Source organism: Macrobrachium rosenbergii, chromosome 8 (genome assembly GCF_040412425.1).
Source record: "Macrobrachium rosenbergii isolate ZJJX-2024 chromosome 8, ASM4041242v1, whole genome shotgun sequence".
NCBI lineage: Eukaryota > Metazoa > Arthropoda > Malacostraca > Decapoda > Palaemonidae > Macrobrachium > Macrobrachium rosenbergii.
In genome coordinates this window covers 49,341,098-49,356,395 of record NC_089748.1, presented here as the reverse complement: position 1 = coordinate 49,356,395, position 15,298 = coordinate 49,341,098, and the positions used below count along the sequence as shown (strand labels likewise).

The window sequence follows — 15,298 nt, the reverse complement described above, 5'->3', positions numbered from 1 at the left end:
TATTGGATATATTTTTTCAGGTGCATATATTTGGTACAATTCATCCTTGGATACAAATCATTTGTTGGTATATTTTAATATTTTAAACAATGAGTATATTTTGTCTGCTGAGTACATTTTGTTCATTAAGAACAATGTCCGTTGGGTATATTTTGTCCCTTAAGTACAAATTGTTTATTGGTTACATTTTGTCCATTAAGTGCGAAGTGTCCATTTGGTACTTTTTGTCCATTAAGTGAAATTGTCTGCTGGGTAAAATTTGTCCGTTAATTACAAAGTGTCTATCGGATACAATTTGTCCATTAAGCATTGTCTATCGGGTACAATTTCTCCATTAAGCACAAATTGTCTGTTGTTGCTTTTTGTCCATAAAGTACAAATCGTTTGTCCATTAAGTACAATGTTTATCGGGTACATTTGTCCATTTAGTACAGAGTGCCTATCGGGAAATTTTGTCCATTAAGTACATTAAGTACAAATTGTATATTGGTCATTTTATTCCATTATATATCTCGGTGGGAACCATTGTCTAAAAGAATCAAAGACCACTTATTATGCAGTTCGGTTCTCGATATATCGGTGAATTTAACACCTTTCATTTTCTTGGCATGACGTCACGCTTTCAGAACACGCTAGCAGAGTGTTTTTGAAACGGACGAAGCTCTCAAACCCTTTTATTTGATTTTAATTTCAGTTTAGGGTTAGAATATCTATCTAAATTACTTTTTTTCACTAGATTCTGTTTCCTCAAATTATATCTCCCCATAACACGTATGATTATACAATTCGTTCAAACTGATGTGCAATCCCTTTAAATGAAATTGAGCTAGATACGACATTTTTTTTTTTAAATGTGACATGGACGTTATAGAAATCCATTAAAGAGGAGATTTGAGTATTCTAAATCACTGTAGAATATTCCTATTAGCTCACGTCGAAATGTAGCGTGATTCCTCAAGGACTATTGTAGCGGGGTTCCCAAGTTTCTCTGCACGTGTCTTGATGCTAGATTCAAGTCATCGATTCTGCATTAGCCATTGCATTTATGGATTTGCAAGTGCTCCTTAAGTGCCTGTTGCCTTTATGGATTCACATTACCTCTTTAAGTGCCTAAAAGAGTGGGCCAGTACCAGCAGAGTGTGTTTCTTTCATGAGTGCTTTAACGCCGAATTGGCTAGAGAAACCGCATTTCTGAAAAAGTGAAAATTGCAGAATAAATGGAGTTGCAAGGCTGTTAATAACTCACAGAAATAATTACCAATAGGAATGTATTTTTAAATACCTTAGAGTAAAGCTAAATTTACAGAGAGTAAGTCTTCCCGAAACGTGAATTTCTCCCCACAGGAGCCCGAGTCGTTACTAGCTCAATTGTCAGTCGTCTGCTAAATTCTTTATTCCATTTTCCTTTTGAGTCCTAAAATCATTTTATTTTCTCTGGTTCCAAACAATTTCTCTAACATTTACAATCACCGGCTGCTGCTATGATTGACCGAGCTACGTGATGCTTTGAAACGACAAACAATTCAAAAGGGATACGACACCATAGCCTACCCCTGAGAAAGAGTTTTGACATGACATTCTATTCTTTTTGCTAAATGAGTATAAAGTATTTAAAAACGAAATTAGGAATACTCATTCTCATGTCCCGTATTTAAATATATATATATATATATATATATATATATATATATATATATATATACATGAAAATTTTAGCTTCTTACCCTTTATTGTACTCAATGGTGATCTCGTACCCAGACGTAGAAACGCCTTCATAATATCAGAGTATAATATGACACTTCAAAACAATCATTCTGATTTACATTCATTTACAAACTGTGTAAACACAAGGGTGCATAGGTATTCATAACCTACGAGTATATGCTAAAGTACAGTATCAGAAAACTTAAATAGTTGGGACAATGGTTTCCAATGAGATGATTCTTTAATACGCATTTTATCCTCGTCAAGAAGGGTGACTGACGAGCGGATTTCAACTACATCTTAAGGAGATTTCGAATTATTTCCAGATATGGATTCAGATTGGATGCGGAGGCAGGAATCCTTTTTTATTAACTTCTGTAAAAACTGCCATTTTCGTTGTAGTTTTTAGTTTTCTGTAAAAGAAAACTATTGTGCCGGCTTTGTCTATCCCTCTGCACTTTTTTCTGTCCGCACTTTTTCTGTCCGCCCTCAGATCTTAAAAGCTACTGAGGCTAGAAGGCTGCAAATTGGTATGTTGATCATCCACATTCCAGTAATCAAACATACCAAATTGCAGCCCTCTAGCCTCGGCAGTTTTTATTTCATTCAAGGTCAAAGTTAGCCATGATCGTGCTTCTGGCAACACAACATCACAGGCCACCACGGCCGGCTGAGAGTTTTATGGGCCGCGGCTCATACAGCATTACACCGGGACCACCGAAAGATAGATCTATTTTCGGCGGCCTTGATTATAAGCTGTACAGAAAACTAGATTGTGCCGAAGAAACTTCGGCGCATTTTTACTTGTTTTATTTCTTAATCAGATGCCATATAATACTGACACTAGTGTATAACATATATGAGAACAATAACTTGATCACAGAAACAAGCAAACATCTCTGTAATTATTATAGGAGTTAGGCCCACCAGAGTGCTTCTCAGTTTCCTAATACCTCAAAACAGACAAGGCTGATCTACCAAAGTAAATATCGGAAGGAGAGTGAAAACCCCAAGTCCAAAGGTGTTTTTTTAATTCTTGTAGATAATTTGATCATCCCCTGGACTAAGATTACATGTTGTACAGCTAATAGCCCTTTGTCACGTCGAAGCTTTGAAGTGCTTGGTAAAAGCTGATCGATTCAGCAGGCATTACAAGACTTCCGGCAATAGACGATCATGTATTTCGGATTGGTGCGGCACTGTCCCATCGTGGACCAGGCTTCGCAGAACTTGTTCTTGTCTTCGCATTTCCTCTGGATCGGCAAGTCTGTTGGAAGGAGAGACAGGATTTTATTTCCAGTTGCTCAAGTAAAACACTTCCTGGTAAGGTGAACGATGGATTTAGACAGGCTGTCAAAAAGACGAATAGAAGATATAGATTGATCATTCTAATAACATAGACAGAGTAGCCTATACCAGGGGTCCAAAAATAATAAATTTATAACTCTCGCGTTCTTGTAGGCACTTGAGAGTAATGTCAAGCTGCCTTTCATATTCAATCAAAGTTGAGACTTGGGTTGGAAAGTCAGTCACATTATTGAGTTGAAAATAAGTTGATTCATCCTTTCCCCCTCTTTTCATTTCTGCGAGATAAAAGCAATAAAACAAAGATCTAGAGCAGTGATTCTCAAACTGGGTGCCGTGGCACCCAGGGGCGCCACAGACAGTGCCTAGGGGTGCCACAAGATTGTCATGAATTTTGTCTTGACTAGATCATCTCAATGAACATTTGTAAAAAAAAAAAAAAAGTTTGCAGAAGTCTTCATATAATTATTATCAGAGTGTCTACTCTAATTATGTTTATCTAATTCTTCCGATATGCTCTTTGTCTGTACAGTATATTTCTGCATGTACGGCGTGCTGATTCTGGTTTGAGTATGGATAATAATTTTATTCATTAAATAAGAAGTTAATTCATGCGATATGGTGGGATGGTGAAGAACGGGTGCCACGGTAATGATCACATCAGTTAGGGTGCCACCACTAAAAAAAGATAGAGAACCACTGATCTAGAGATTAATATCAAACGGGCAACATCAGGATAAGCAATCGGAACACAATCGAGTCTTGAAGGCATACTGACCATTTCGATGAATTGTTAAATCAACATAGAACCTTAAAGAAAGTAGATATGAAAAATATATAACGATTAAAACAAATTGCTCAAGAGAACACAAATACTAACCCATCTCGTGATCGTGACAGATCCCGCAGGACTTTTTACAGAAGAGAGACATGTAGTCTGGGTTTCGAGTGCACTCGCCGGCCTCCATCCAAATGCCGCAATGGATGTTATGATCCTGACACTCCTTACCTGCAGGCACCACCTGGTATTACTGAGTGCCTTATCCCGGTAGTATACAGATATATTTTTACAAAAAAGCTTAATGTCTAACAGCTCGGGAAACAGAGGCGAGAAGCTTAATTTATTCCAGAGAGAGAGAGAGAATGTTGCGATAGAAACAGAAAGCAAAGATTGATTAAATAAAATGGGAATAAAGTACATGTGCATGAATTGAGACTAGTAAAGGCACCACCTGGTATTACTGAGTGCCTTATCCCGGTAGTATACAGATATATATTTACAAAAAACTTAATGTCTAACAGCTCGGGAAACAGAGGCGAGAAGCTTAATTTGTTCCAGGGGGAGAGAGAGAGAGAGAGAGAGAGAGAGAGAGAGAGACACAATTAAACTGGAGTAAAGCTTATGTGCACAAGAAACAGAGATTAGTTAAGGTACTACCTGGCAATACTGAGTGCCTTATCCCGGTAGGTATAGAAATATGTTTACAAAAAAGCTTGGGAAACAGAGGCGAGAGGCTTAATTTGTTCCAAAGAGACAGAGAGAGAGGGAGAGAGACAAAGAGAGAGAGAGAGAGAGAGAGAGAGAGAATGTTGCGATAGAAACAGAAAACACAAGCGTTGATACAATTAAATTGGAATAAAGTTTATGTGCACAAGAAATCGAGGCTAGAAAAGGCACCATTTGGTAACCCTGAGTGTCGTACCCGGTATGTTTACAAAAAAGCTAAATGTCTACCAGTTTGCGAAACAGAGGCAAGAAGCCTATTTGTTTCATGAGAGAGAGAGAGAGAGAGAGAGAGAGAGAGAAAAGTTGATAAAATGAAATGAGAATGAGGTTTTTATGAACACGGACATCGAGACTAGTGAAGGCTTTAGCAATGAAAACCTCAAGATTTTATGGACGGTACTAAAGCAAAATACGAACAGTGTTCTAAAAATCTACGGTATTAGTGTGATTGACAATATCTACTGTAATGTTCGTCATATTAATGACTCGTAATGTGTGTCGCCCATTCACTGAAATTTTGACGCTGCAATAAAAGGGTCGTTTTTAATTATTCATTATGGAAAAGCCTCTCTCTCTCTCTCTCTCTCTCTCTCTCTTAAGAAGAAAAATACATTAGAAAAAGGACCTTGCTGTCAAACTCAAAAGGGCCCTTTAAAGCATTACAAAGCGGCAGTAAGTTTTCCGGGGACCGTATTTCACCATCAGAGTTTTTGGTCAGAGCCGTTTCACTTAATCTCGCGGAATTTGAAAATGGTAAGAATGATCGTCGTTTGTTTATGAAAACTAATTAACGATACTGTTAATATCCAAGTCGGTAAAATCTCAATAAATACGTTTTTCATACTAAAACCCTTTCGACACTCAAGTTCCAATAAAAACTTGTTAGCATCCAAACACATTAAAAAGTTTTTATATACACTTCTACATTACTAAGTATGTTTTGCCAGTTATTCAAAATATCAAGTCCATAAGCTTATCGTCATTATATCTCTTAAGATTATCGTTTTGCATTTTTTCATAAATATTCTCTGTTCATCCTTCTAGTAACAACAGATTTTTCTCCTTTTTCGCTAAATTAGCGAATTAAGCGGGTATGGACTGAACTTCATTTCTGTAGTTAAGGCCATCCATAGTACGCTTTTTTTTGCGGCCTTTTTAAAGAGTTTATTTGTTAAAGATTAACTTAACAAAATGAGTGGAGATGGACGAAGTCCAGCTGCCTAATACGTAATTTTAGGCTTGCATCGTTCAGTTTTCTTTTAGGAAATCGTTGCTACAATGCATCACTTAACGATTGACAATTCCATGTCTTCATTCATGAACATTTCATCATTGCTGTGTAAATCAATGTCACACTAACACACCCACTCGAAAATACACAAATACACGTATAAACACATACACACACACATACACAAAAGATCCGTCATACCCAATGAAAATAGATAATGTTAAATGAATTCCTACCAGGGACTGGTTAGACAATAAGCGAATGGACTGAGCCAAACTCATATAGGTGTTGCAGATGCTAGGGTTTGAATTCTCTGGTCGAACTGTTGCTACATTCCTTTTCCTCTTAACCTTTCTTTCAGTCCTTGCTCTCATCCTCACTGTTCATGCAAATCTGGCTAGAGAAAGGATGAAACTCTTCAGTGCATTCGAGGAAAATTATTGTCCTGGTACTGTCTAATGCTACTTCGGAATTTGGCCGTGATCTTCAAACGTTGCATTTGCAACTCTTGAGTATCTGTTGGGGAATTTAACCTCCTTTGCAATGGAATTACTACTTTGAATGGGAGACCATCGTTTTGTACTCCCCTTACTTAGATAACCAAAGCTAACAGCTAATCCAGTTCATGGCTTCCTTCTTGTTTACAGTCAGGTCAGCTCTGTCATATTCTGCTTGTCTATGGACGCCATTTTAGATATCAATTCTCGCGACATACCACCCTGACTGAGGACGCTACTTCTTAGTAACACGGTTTCCATTATGCTTCATATTACCTTATTTACGTAACGACGGGACAAAAATTTGTGTTAGACTACCATGAGACCCTCATACCGAAAATGACCAAGAAAATTGACACACAGTCACCAACCCTTGCGAGAATTTATTCCCTTTCCCCCTGTGAACTGAATGTATATTTACATTTAGGAAACTCTTTTATATAAAAGACGGAAAGGAAGTAGGTTAAATCTACATTTTATGGGATTATCCCTTGACACTCCGTCGGGACTGGCTCACTTCGTGAAAGAGTGGATTTATTTGGCGGTATGTATGTTGTCTAGGTAAAGTCCAAAATCTGCATTAACCTAGATCATGAAAACCAAAAAAGAAAAATTGGTAAAATTATGGAGTATATTTCGAATTACTCCTTCATTTTTCCACTTTTTATTTTGTCTCTGAAAAATCACGCACTGGTCATTTTTGAGGTAATGTGTGTTCAGTAGCCTCCAAAAATTTTTCTCTTTAAAGCGTTATACCGTTTCCTTCAGGTTTTAATTGTTTTAGTAATCTATGTCCTTTGCATTTTTTATCCTTCTTATTAGAGAGTGTCTCACAGAAAAGTATCTCGAGGTCTACAAACTGCTGTCATTAATTTAGAAAACAGATTTCCCACTTTAAATTGTATTCGAGGTGATAGAAAACATTCCGTTAGGTTATTTTCATAATAAATTATGACTTTAACAACCTGACGATACTTAGAATTCATAGACGCAAGTGGACATAATTCGGCTGTTTAACTCCATTCTAGCTGCTAAGAAATTTCATTTCTGCTTTCAAAACTAAACTACAGCGTCCAAATGGTACGCAAAAAAATAATCAATGCCTTTATCCATGAAATGAAAATGTTGAAGGAATTATACCGAATTCTGATCCTATTCTTGAAAAGCGATATACTCGTCAGTTTGTTACGTGTATTAGCATTAAAGAAGAAGAAGAATGAGTCTTTTATGGGGGTGCTGGTCAGTTATATATCAAAGGCATCCGGCTGGTAACTTTGTTTACTGCAAACGCTCTGCTTACTCTACAGGAACGAAACCTTTGTACTTGTTATGCCTTTCACCGTTCTGTGTTCGTTCTGAGGAAATTTCTTTGCAACTCAAATGCTCAAAAGGATCTTGATTGATTAGAAAGCTTGTATGAGCACAAATATGTTTGTGCAGCTCGCATTCACACAAACACCTATCCATGTAGAGCACGATAAACCGACCTGTTACCAACTAGCAGAAATTGATGAAATACACAAAGGCCCTCGCACCCGGACAAAATAGTTTGCAATTAAGAGTTGCAGGTTGGGGGAAAGTAACAATGGAGACTGCCAGATACAGAAACCTATTATCAATGAGAAAATGAATAAAACCAGATGACCAAAGTTGATTTCGGCATACAGAAATGAAATGGAATATTGATCTACAAAGGCGAGGGAAGTCTCGGTAAGGTTGTAGAAAAACACAGAGATCCTGCGACTTACGATAGAGATGTGTAAATGTTAACCAGATCAGTTCTATCTGAAATACGATGGGCTGAGGAATACGTGACAGAAATGAACATGGAAAAATAGGATAAATGAGTATCTGATGGCGGAAATTCGAAAAAGGAGTACTATAATACCTGAAGCACAGAAAAATTAAAAGAGACGCCAAACTTGTCGAAAGAGGAAATAGGACGAAATAAAGAAAAAGTAAAATGACAAAAGAGTATCCTGGCTATATGAAGACACGAGGAAGGAAATGGAAATCAAGCAACAGAAACAGAATTTAGCTCGGAAAAATAAAAAAGGGGAAAAAGAAAGATATCGAGAAATCTAGGCGAAACGGGAACGAGGGAATAATAAATACTGCATTCTGAGAAGAATCAAACGGAAAAAGGAAACGGGAGAGAACAGGGAAGAGAGAAGGGGGAAGAATAATCGTCCAAACCCGGATGAAGAAAAAAATAAAAAGGAACTAGCAAAATGAAACGAAAGAAGAAAGAAAGGGACCATAAATGAAAAGAAACGCGAAACGGCGTGGAAACAAGAGGAAGTAGTTTCAAGTCGAGGCGAAAGACGGGAAGCGAGAATTGGACAGTAAAGAGACAGATCTTTTTAAAATCTAAAAAAAAGAAAGAGACAGATCGTTTTAAAATCTAGAAAAAAAGAAAGAGACAGATCTTTTTAAAATCTAAAATAAAGAGAGACAAATCTTTTTAAAATCTAAAAATAGAAAGAGACAGATCGCTTTAAAATCTAAAAAGAATGAGACAGATCGTTTTAAAATCTAAAAAGAAAAGAAAGAGACAATTCTTTTTAAAATCTAAAAAAAAGAAAGAGATCTTTTTAAAATCTAAAAAAAGAGAAATCTTTATAAATTCTAAAAAAAAAAAAAGACAGATCGTTTTAAAATCTAAAAAAAAAGAGAGACATCTTTTTAAAGTCTAAAAAAAAAAAGAAAGAGACAGATCTTTTTAAAATCTAAAAAAAAAGAAAGTGACAGATCGTTTTAAAATCTGAAAAAAAGAAAGAGACAGATCTTTTTAAAATCTAAAAAAGACAAAGAGACAGATCGTTTTAAAATCTACAAAAAAGAAAGAGACAAATCTTTTTAAAATGTAAAAAAAAAGAGAAAGAGACATATCTTTTTAAAATCTAAAAAAAAAAGAAAAAGACAGATTTTTTAAAACCTAAAAAAAAGAAAAACAGATCTTTTTAAAATCTAAAAAAAAGAAAGAGGCAGATCTTTTTAAAACCTTAAAAAAAAGAAAGAGACAGATCTTTTTAAAACCTAAAAAAAAGAGACAGGTCTTTTTAAAATCTAAAAAAAGAAAAAAGTGAACGAAGCAGAGGGCAGGAAGCAGGAACTGGACAGACAGAACATAGACAGATCTTTTTTGAAATCTAAGAAAAAAAAAAGTGGAAACAAAACGAGGGAGTTCCAAGATAAAGCGAAGGACACAGGGAGCGAGAATTGGACAGCCAGAAAAGAGACAGATCTTTTTAAAATCTGAAAAAAAAGAGACAGATCGTTTTAAAATCTAAAAAAAAAAAAGAAATAGGCAGATCTTTTTAAAACCTAAAAGTGACATCTTTTTAAGATCTAAAAAAAGAGAGAATTTTTAAAATTTAAAATAAAAAAGTGAACAAAGCAGAAGGCAGGAAGTGAGAATTCGACAGGAAAGAGACAGGTCTTTTTAAAATCTGAAAAAAAAATAAACAGATCGTTTTACAATCTAAAAAAAAGAAAGAGGCAGATCTTTTTAAAACCTAAAAAAAGAGACAGATCTTTTTAAAATCTAAAAAAAAAAAAAAAATGAACGAAGCAGAGGGCAAGAAGTGAGAATTGGACAGAAAAGAGATAGATCTTTCTAAAATCAAAGAAAAATAAAAGTGGAAACAAAAGGAGGCAGTTCCAAGATAAAGCGTAGGACACAGGGAGCGAGAATTGGACAGCCAGAAAAGAGACAGATCTTTTTAAAATCTAAAAAAAGGAAAGGAAAGTGAACGTGCCGTCTACTAACCCTGTTCGTGATCCCGACAAATCCCGCAGGACTTTTTACAGAAGAGAGACATGTAGTCAGGGTTTCGAGTGCACTCGCCGGCCTCCATCCAAGTGCCGCAGTGGATGTCATGATCCTGACACTCCTTACCTGCAGCACCACCTGGTATTACTGAGTGGTAAGTCCGCTCATTAGCATCGCACAAGTCGAGCGCCTTTTAGAGTTGCCTCCCATTATTACACTCTCTCTCTCTCTCTCTCTCTCTCTCTCTCTCTCTCTCTCTCTCTCTCTCTCTCTCTCTCTCTTTATATAAGGGGAAAGAAATCTAAAATGTACTGAGACTAGGAACTTTCCTTGGTAGACCTAAGTGGTAGCTCCGCGGCGGCGATTTCCTTCTAACTTGGCTTTTTCTACAGGTTTTTGGTTGCTAATTATGGATTTACCTTCAATTTTTGTCGCAGGAATGTAATTAACCTGTAATTAACCCCTGAAGTCCACCCAACAAGCGGTTCCCATACGCGATCTTCACAAGACAGAGCACGGGTATATACGTCTGTTTGGAACGATTCATATCCCGTCCGGCAAGTGCAATAACTTGTTAACGTATGGGTAACTCCCCCCCCTCCCCTGGGCCAGTACTAAACACGGCGAAGGGACATTCCATTTGGCCGACAACAAACAAATGCACCGCCAGTATCAGAAGCCCTAAAAGTGTCGAAAAAACCAGTTTCCAAGGTAAAAACATTCGCGGAGCTAATACTTAGAATTACCTCTCCTTTACTTTGATTAGGCCTCATTGTGGCTGAACATTCTATGGTGATGTTGACGCCTCTCTCTCTCTCTCTCTCTCTCTCTCTCTCTCTCTCTCTCTCTCTCTCTCTCTCTCTCTCTCTCATTGTGTTTGGCAAATGTTAGCTTTATTTTATTATTATTATTATTATTATTATTATTATTATTATTATTATTATTATTATTATTATTATTATTACAGATGTATAGATTTATACTACAGCCGTTATAGGACTTGGTGTTGTTACTCTCAGTATTTGTTCATTTTGTCCGTTTTATTTTTTATTCTCTCATCACTCATATCTAAAATTAGCGGCTTGTTTATCAGATTATCTCCTTAATTTAGCTAACGGACTGGATAGTCGGCTCGTCCTTATTTATGATTTACAATATTATGGGAATAGGAATACAGGAATGTTATGTAGCGCCTACAATATAGAAATATAGAAATATTTTACAATATAGAAATATGGGAAAATTTTACAATATAGAAATATTTTATGGCGCATACGATATCGGGATAATTTGCAGATTATAAGTACCTCAGACAAAAAATAAATGCTACCAAATAAACAGGGATATAAAAAAAAAATTTTTATCTTATGAGGATATTTTGTGTAAGTCTGGAGGGATATTTGAGTATTTTATAAGATATATGTACGCAGGGATTTTTTTTTTGTGTCAGGAATACATAAATATTTTGGTTATATATGGCAATCTCAGAACATGAAGATATTTTTTTTCATATACAGAACTATGAAATTATATTTCTCTCACTGAAGCAAATGAATATTTTTCAGTCATTTGGTATAAAGGATTATTTTGCGACACTAACAATTTTTTTTCATTCTATATGAGTACTTGGTAATTACTATTTAAATCTTTGGCCAGTGAAGGTAATTCCATTGATTTTATTTTGAAAGGATTATTTTTAAAACAAAAATACTCTGTGCGGACTCAGATCATGCGCATAAGCACATATTTATGTAATAGTTAAGCTAAATACAGTTTTAGTAATTATGCGAAATACATTTCCTCACGCCTGAAAGACGAAGGACAATGGAATGCAAAGGAAAAAAGCTGTTAAGACTAATTCCAAAGTATTTATGAATTTTTTATTTAAAGCAAGGATATTTTAGTAACAAACTTGTGGTATATAACGATATCATGCTACTTTAAATCTATCAAAGTACAGTAATGACAATGGCCAAACTATTACGTTCCTATCTGACAGACAGTGTTTTATGGGGGATTTGTTGAATTTTTACTGCGTCTGCTTTCATTCTTACACGTTGTGTGTGAGTGTGTGTGATATATATATATATATATATATATATATATATATATATATATATATATATATATATATATATATATATAAACATATGTGTATAAATATATAATTATATATATACATATATATGTTTATATATATATTATATATATATATATATATGTATATATATAATATATACATATGTATATATACAACATTAAGCCATTTCCCCTATCAAAGGTTGGCTCCCAAGAAAAGAAAGGACAATGGTCACTGCCACAGTCACACTAAAAATGCTGAATCTTGGATGAACCCCTGTGTATAAAACTTCAACAGTATTAGCCGTGCCATACACCCACACGGCTGACTAACCAGCAGCGTATCAAACCCTCCCCTACACCCAATGCGCCACTCACCAGATTTTTCCACCCCTCCTTTCCGATAAAATATTTAAATGCATCTATCCTTCCCTTTCTATGCCTTCCTCTTCTTCTTCTCAGCACTTACGACCTGTAACCGCTTTTAACCAGCCTGTGATCATCCATTTCCCCACATGGCCAAACCATCTCAGAACAATGATCCAACCTTTCGCGAGCACTAACCCTTTCACCAAATCTTGTGTGCATCCTTACATTTCTCTCCCTTTCAGGCTTCATATATTTCACACAAGCTTCACTTTCATCATAAAGAAAAAATTGGAACCCTCAAGTTACATTCAACATTTCTCACATGACAATTTTATTGATTCTATTAAACACTTTCACTAGACTCATGCATGTATTGAGTACCTGATTAATATTCCCCTTTGCCTCGAAATTCTCTCATGGCTGGTTCTTCAGCAAAAACTACACTGACATATCATATCATTAATATTATTATTATTATTCTAACTGATATAGAAATGTTTCATCAGTACAGATCCACCACTGGTAGTTCTTTTCTGTCCTGTACAGGTCTTTTGACGTGCGGGAGAGCGCATGTATGTAATCACGTATGAATGCATGTATACACTTCAAGGAATAGATATCATGTACATCGTGTATCGTGATACGCAAGTTAATACAGCGATTCCAGCCTATACTAAATCGGTCACTATTACGAGCAAAGTGAAACTGAATACTGTAAGCATCCTGGAGAAGAGAGAGACCGAGAGAAAGAGAGAGCTTTTCCACACCATAAAATGAATCGTCTAAATTCATATTTATCTCTGATATTACTCTAAACAGGGAAGATTAAATTCATTAGAAATCAAAGGTTAATGATAAATGGTCAATTGCTATATCGGAAATTATTGCAGCTTCATTCCTGTGATTATCTTTTAATGTATTTTACCTATGAAAACTTGATGCTTAGACTTCTTTTAAGTCTTGTATTAAAAGAACCTGTTATATGATAAAAAAAACTAATTACACTGTTGGCCTCTGTGGAAATTGATCACTTCAAGATTATCGTAAAGCTAAGTCAAAAAATATCAATGAAAGGAAATATTCACAGCAGCTCTTTGCAATTCTCCCGTTAAATCTATAGCACTAAATTTCAATGAATGTCATTTGTAACAGGCGAAAAAAAAAAATGAAACGAAAGTAAAAGAAGACTGGAGTGAAATGACAAAATGAGACAGCTAAAACCAAGACAGGTCATCTGAGCGAGGGAAACGTAAAAAGTGGAGGGTGAAAGTGAGAGGAAATCTTTGGAAAAAAGGAAGAAGAAGAAGAAGAAGAGGAATATTCGGGCTCTAAACAACAACAAGAACGGGAAAAACATGAAAGAAAACTGGTGTGAAATGACGAAACGAGACAGCTAAAACGCAAGACAGGTCATCCGAGCAAGGGAAATGTGAAAAGTGGCGGCGAGAGTGAGAAGAAATCTTTGGGATTAAAGTAAGAAGAGGAAGAATTAGGCTCTGAACAACAACAAGAACTGGCCATCTCACCGCATTGTCTGCAGGCCTTCCGGCAGTTGACGCTCATCCACGTCGGGTTGTTTTCGCACTCCCCACGATCGGCCCAGGGTTGGCAATACTTCTCGTTGTTGTCGATGCATTCCTCTGTTGATTTGAGAGTCATAAACCCTTAATGTCTGCAAAGGCATTGATATAAAACTCTCTCGATTTTGCATTGCTTATCGAAACGGAAAAGACTGTGATCTTTTATGTTTACCTGTGGATGGTTCCAGAAGAGGCATGGAAGTGCTTGTTGAAGCGAATTCCACTGACGTGTCAGCACAGTTGTACAGCTTCTGCAGTTTCTCGATGTCTCTCTGAAAGGTGAATCTTTGGTTATGGTTTTGTGCTTTTATTCTCTCAAAAGACATGAGATTGCATAAGAAAACAATTATTTGTTTATAGTTACTAACGCAAGGTTAAACTTGTTCAGAAAATTTTTAAAATCTAACAAATATCGAGGAAATTAGACTTATTAAGGTAGAAGGACCGTGTAAATAAAGTGACCATAGGACAGAAACCAGAGGTTTTTGGTGTCTACCGAATACTTTGTCCTAAACATTAGCTGAAATATTCTGTTATATACAAATTTATAGATTGTATACAATCAGAAGCCAGCAACATCTACCGTTTATCCTTCGCAGGCCCAACCATAATATAAGCTAGCATCTCTACAGCTATATAATTGAGGGGTATAATTTTTTCTTCTTTATCTAAGTTGTTTGGTAGTATTGGGATTCACTTACCTCCTCCTCCGCTCTTACGATAAAGATTACACTCCCATTCCTAATTGTTCCATTTGCCATTCCCATTCGACGTTATTTTTACTTCATGTTCCAAAAAGTCCCTGTTCATTTATTAGTTAACCTTAAGAAACCTCCACGTATTTGTTAATCAAAACACACAGCATTTTATATAAGCTGTGCTGGTCACTCTGCTCTCAATACAAAAATGCAATACAAAAAGCTCATAATTTGACTGTCTATATAAGACTATAATTCACTGACACTAAACCATTCTACATCACCGAGATATAAACTACCTTGTCCACACGTTTCTCGTCAGCATAACTTTTTCAATTCTAGTTCACCAACTTTTCAACTTTTTTATTCTGCCTTTCATCTCTTTTTATGTTGCTACCTTTGGCCAAAAAAAAAAACTTATAAAAATCGTCATGGACTCTTGACCTTCAGTGATAAACAGACTTAGCTGCACTTATTAATTACGGTGCAACAAAGAGTCAGAAATACATACTTTTGAGAATCCTCTTCGCTGACCAATTTCGACACCAGTGTC

General features: G+C 35.9%; 1 protein-coding gene across 5 annotated transcripts in view; it reads right to left on the bottom strand.

Annotated features, from left to right (window-relative positions):
* Positions 1-2,718: 2,718 nt before the first annotated feature.
* The window catches only part of LOC136840838 (hatching enzyme 1.2-like), a 28,959-nt gene continuing 16,379 nt past the window's right edge, over positions 2,719-15,298 (bottom strand). Inside the window, exons 8-13 of one of the 5 annotated variants that reach the window (XM_067107780.1) lie at positions 15,257-15,298; positions 14,220-14,319; positions 13,994-14,107; positions 10,017-10,166; positions 3,890-4,018; positions 2,725-2,971 (exon numbers count right to left, since the gene is read on the bottom strand). The exon at positions 15,257-15,298 is cut by the window's right edge and continues 68 nt beyond it. In XM_067107780.1, coding sequence (XP_066963881.1) covers positions 2,844-2,971; positions 3,890-4,018; positions 10,017-10,166; positions 13,994-14,107; positions 14,220-14,319; positions 15,257-15,298 — 663 coding nt within the window. In that variant the 3' untranslated portion in view covers positions 2,725-2,843. Of the gene's footprint in view, positions 2,972-3,889; positions 4,019-10,016; positions 10,167-13,993; positions 14,108-14,219; positions 14,320-15,256 lie in introns of all 5 variants that reach the window. The other 4 variants (XM_067107781.1, XM_067107783.1, XM_067107782.1 and 1 more) reach the window with 4 other exon arrangements.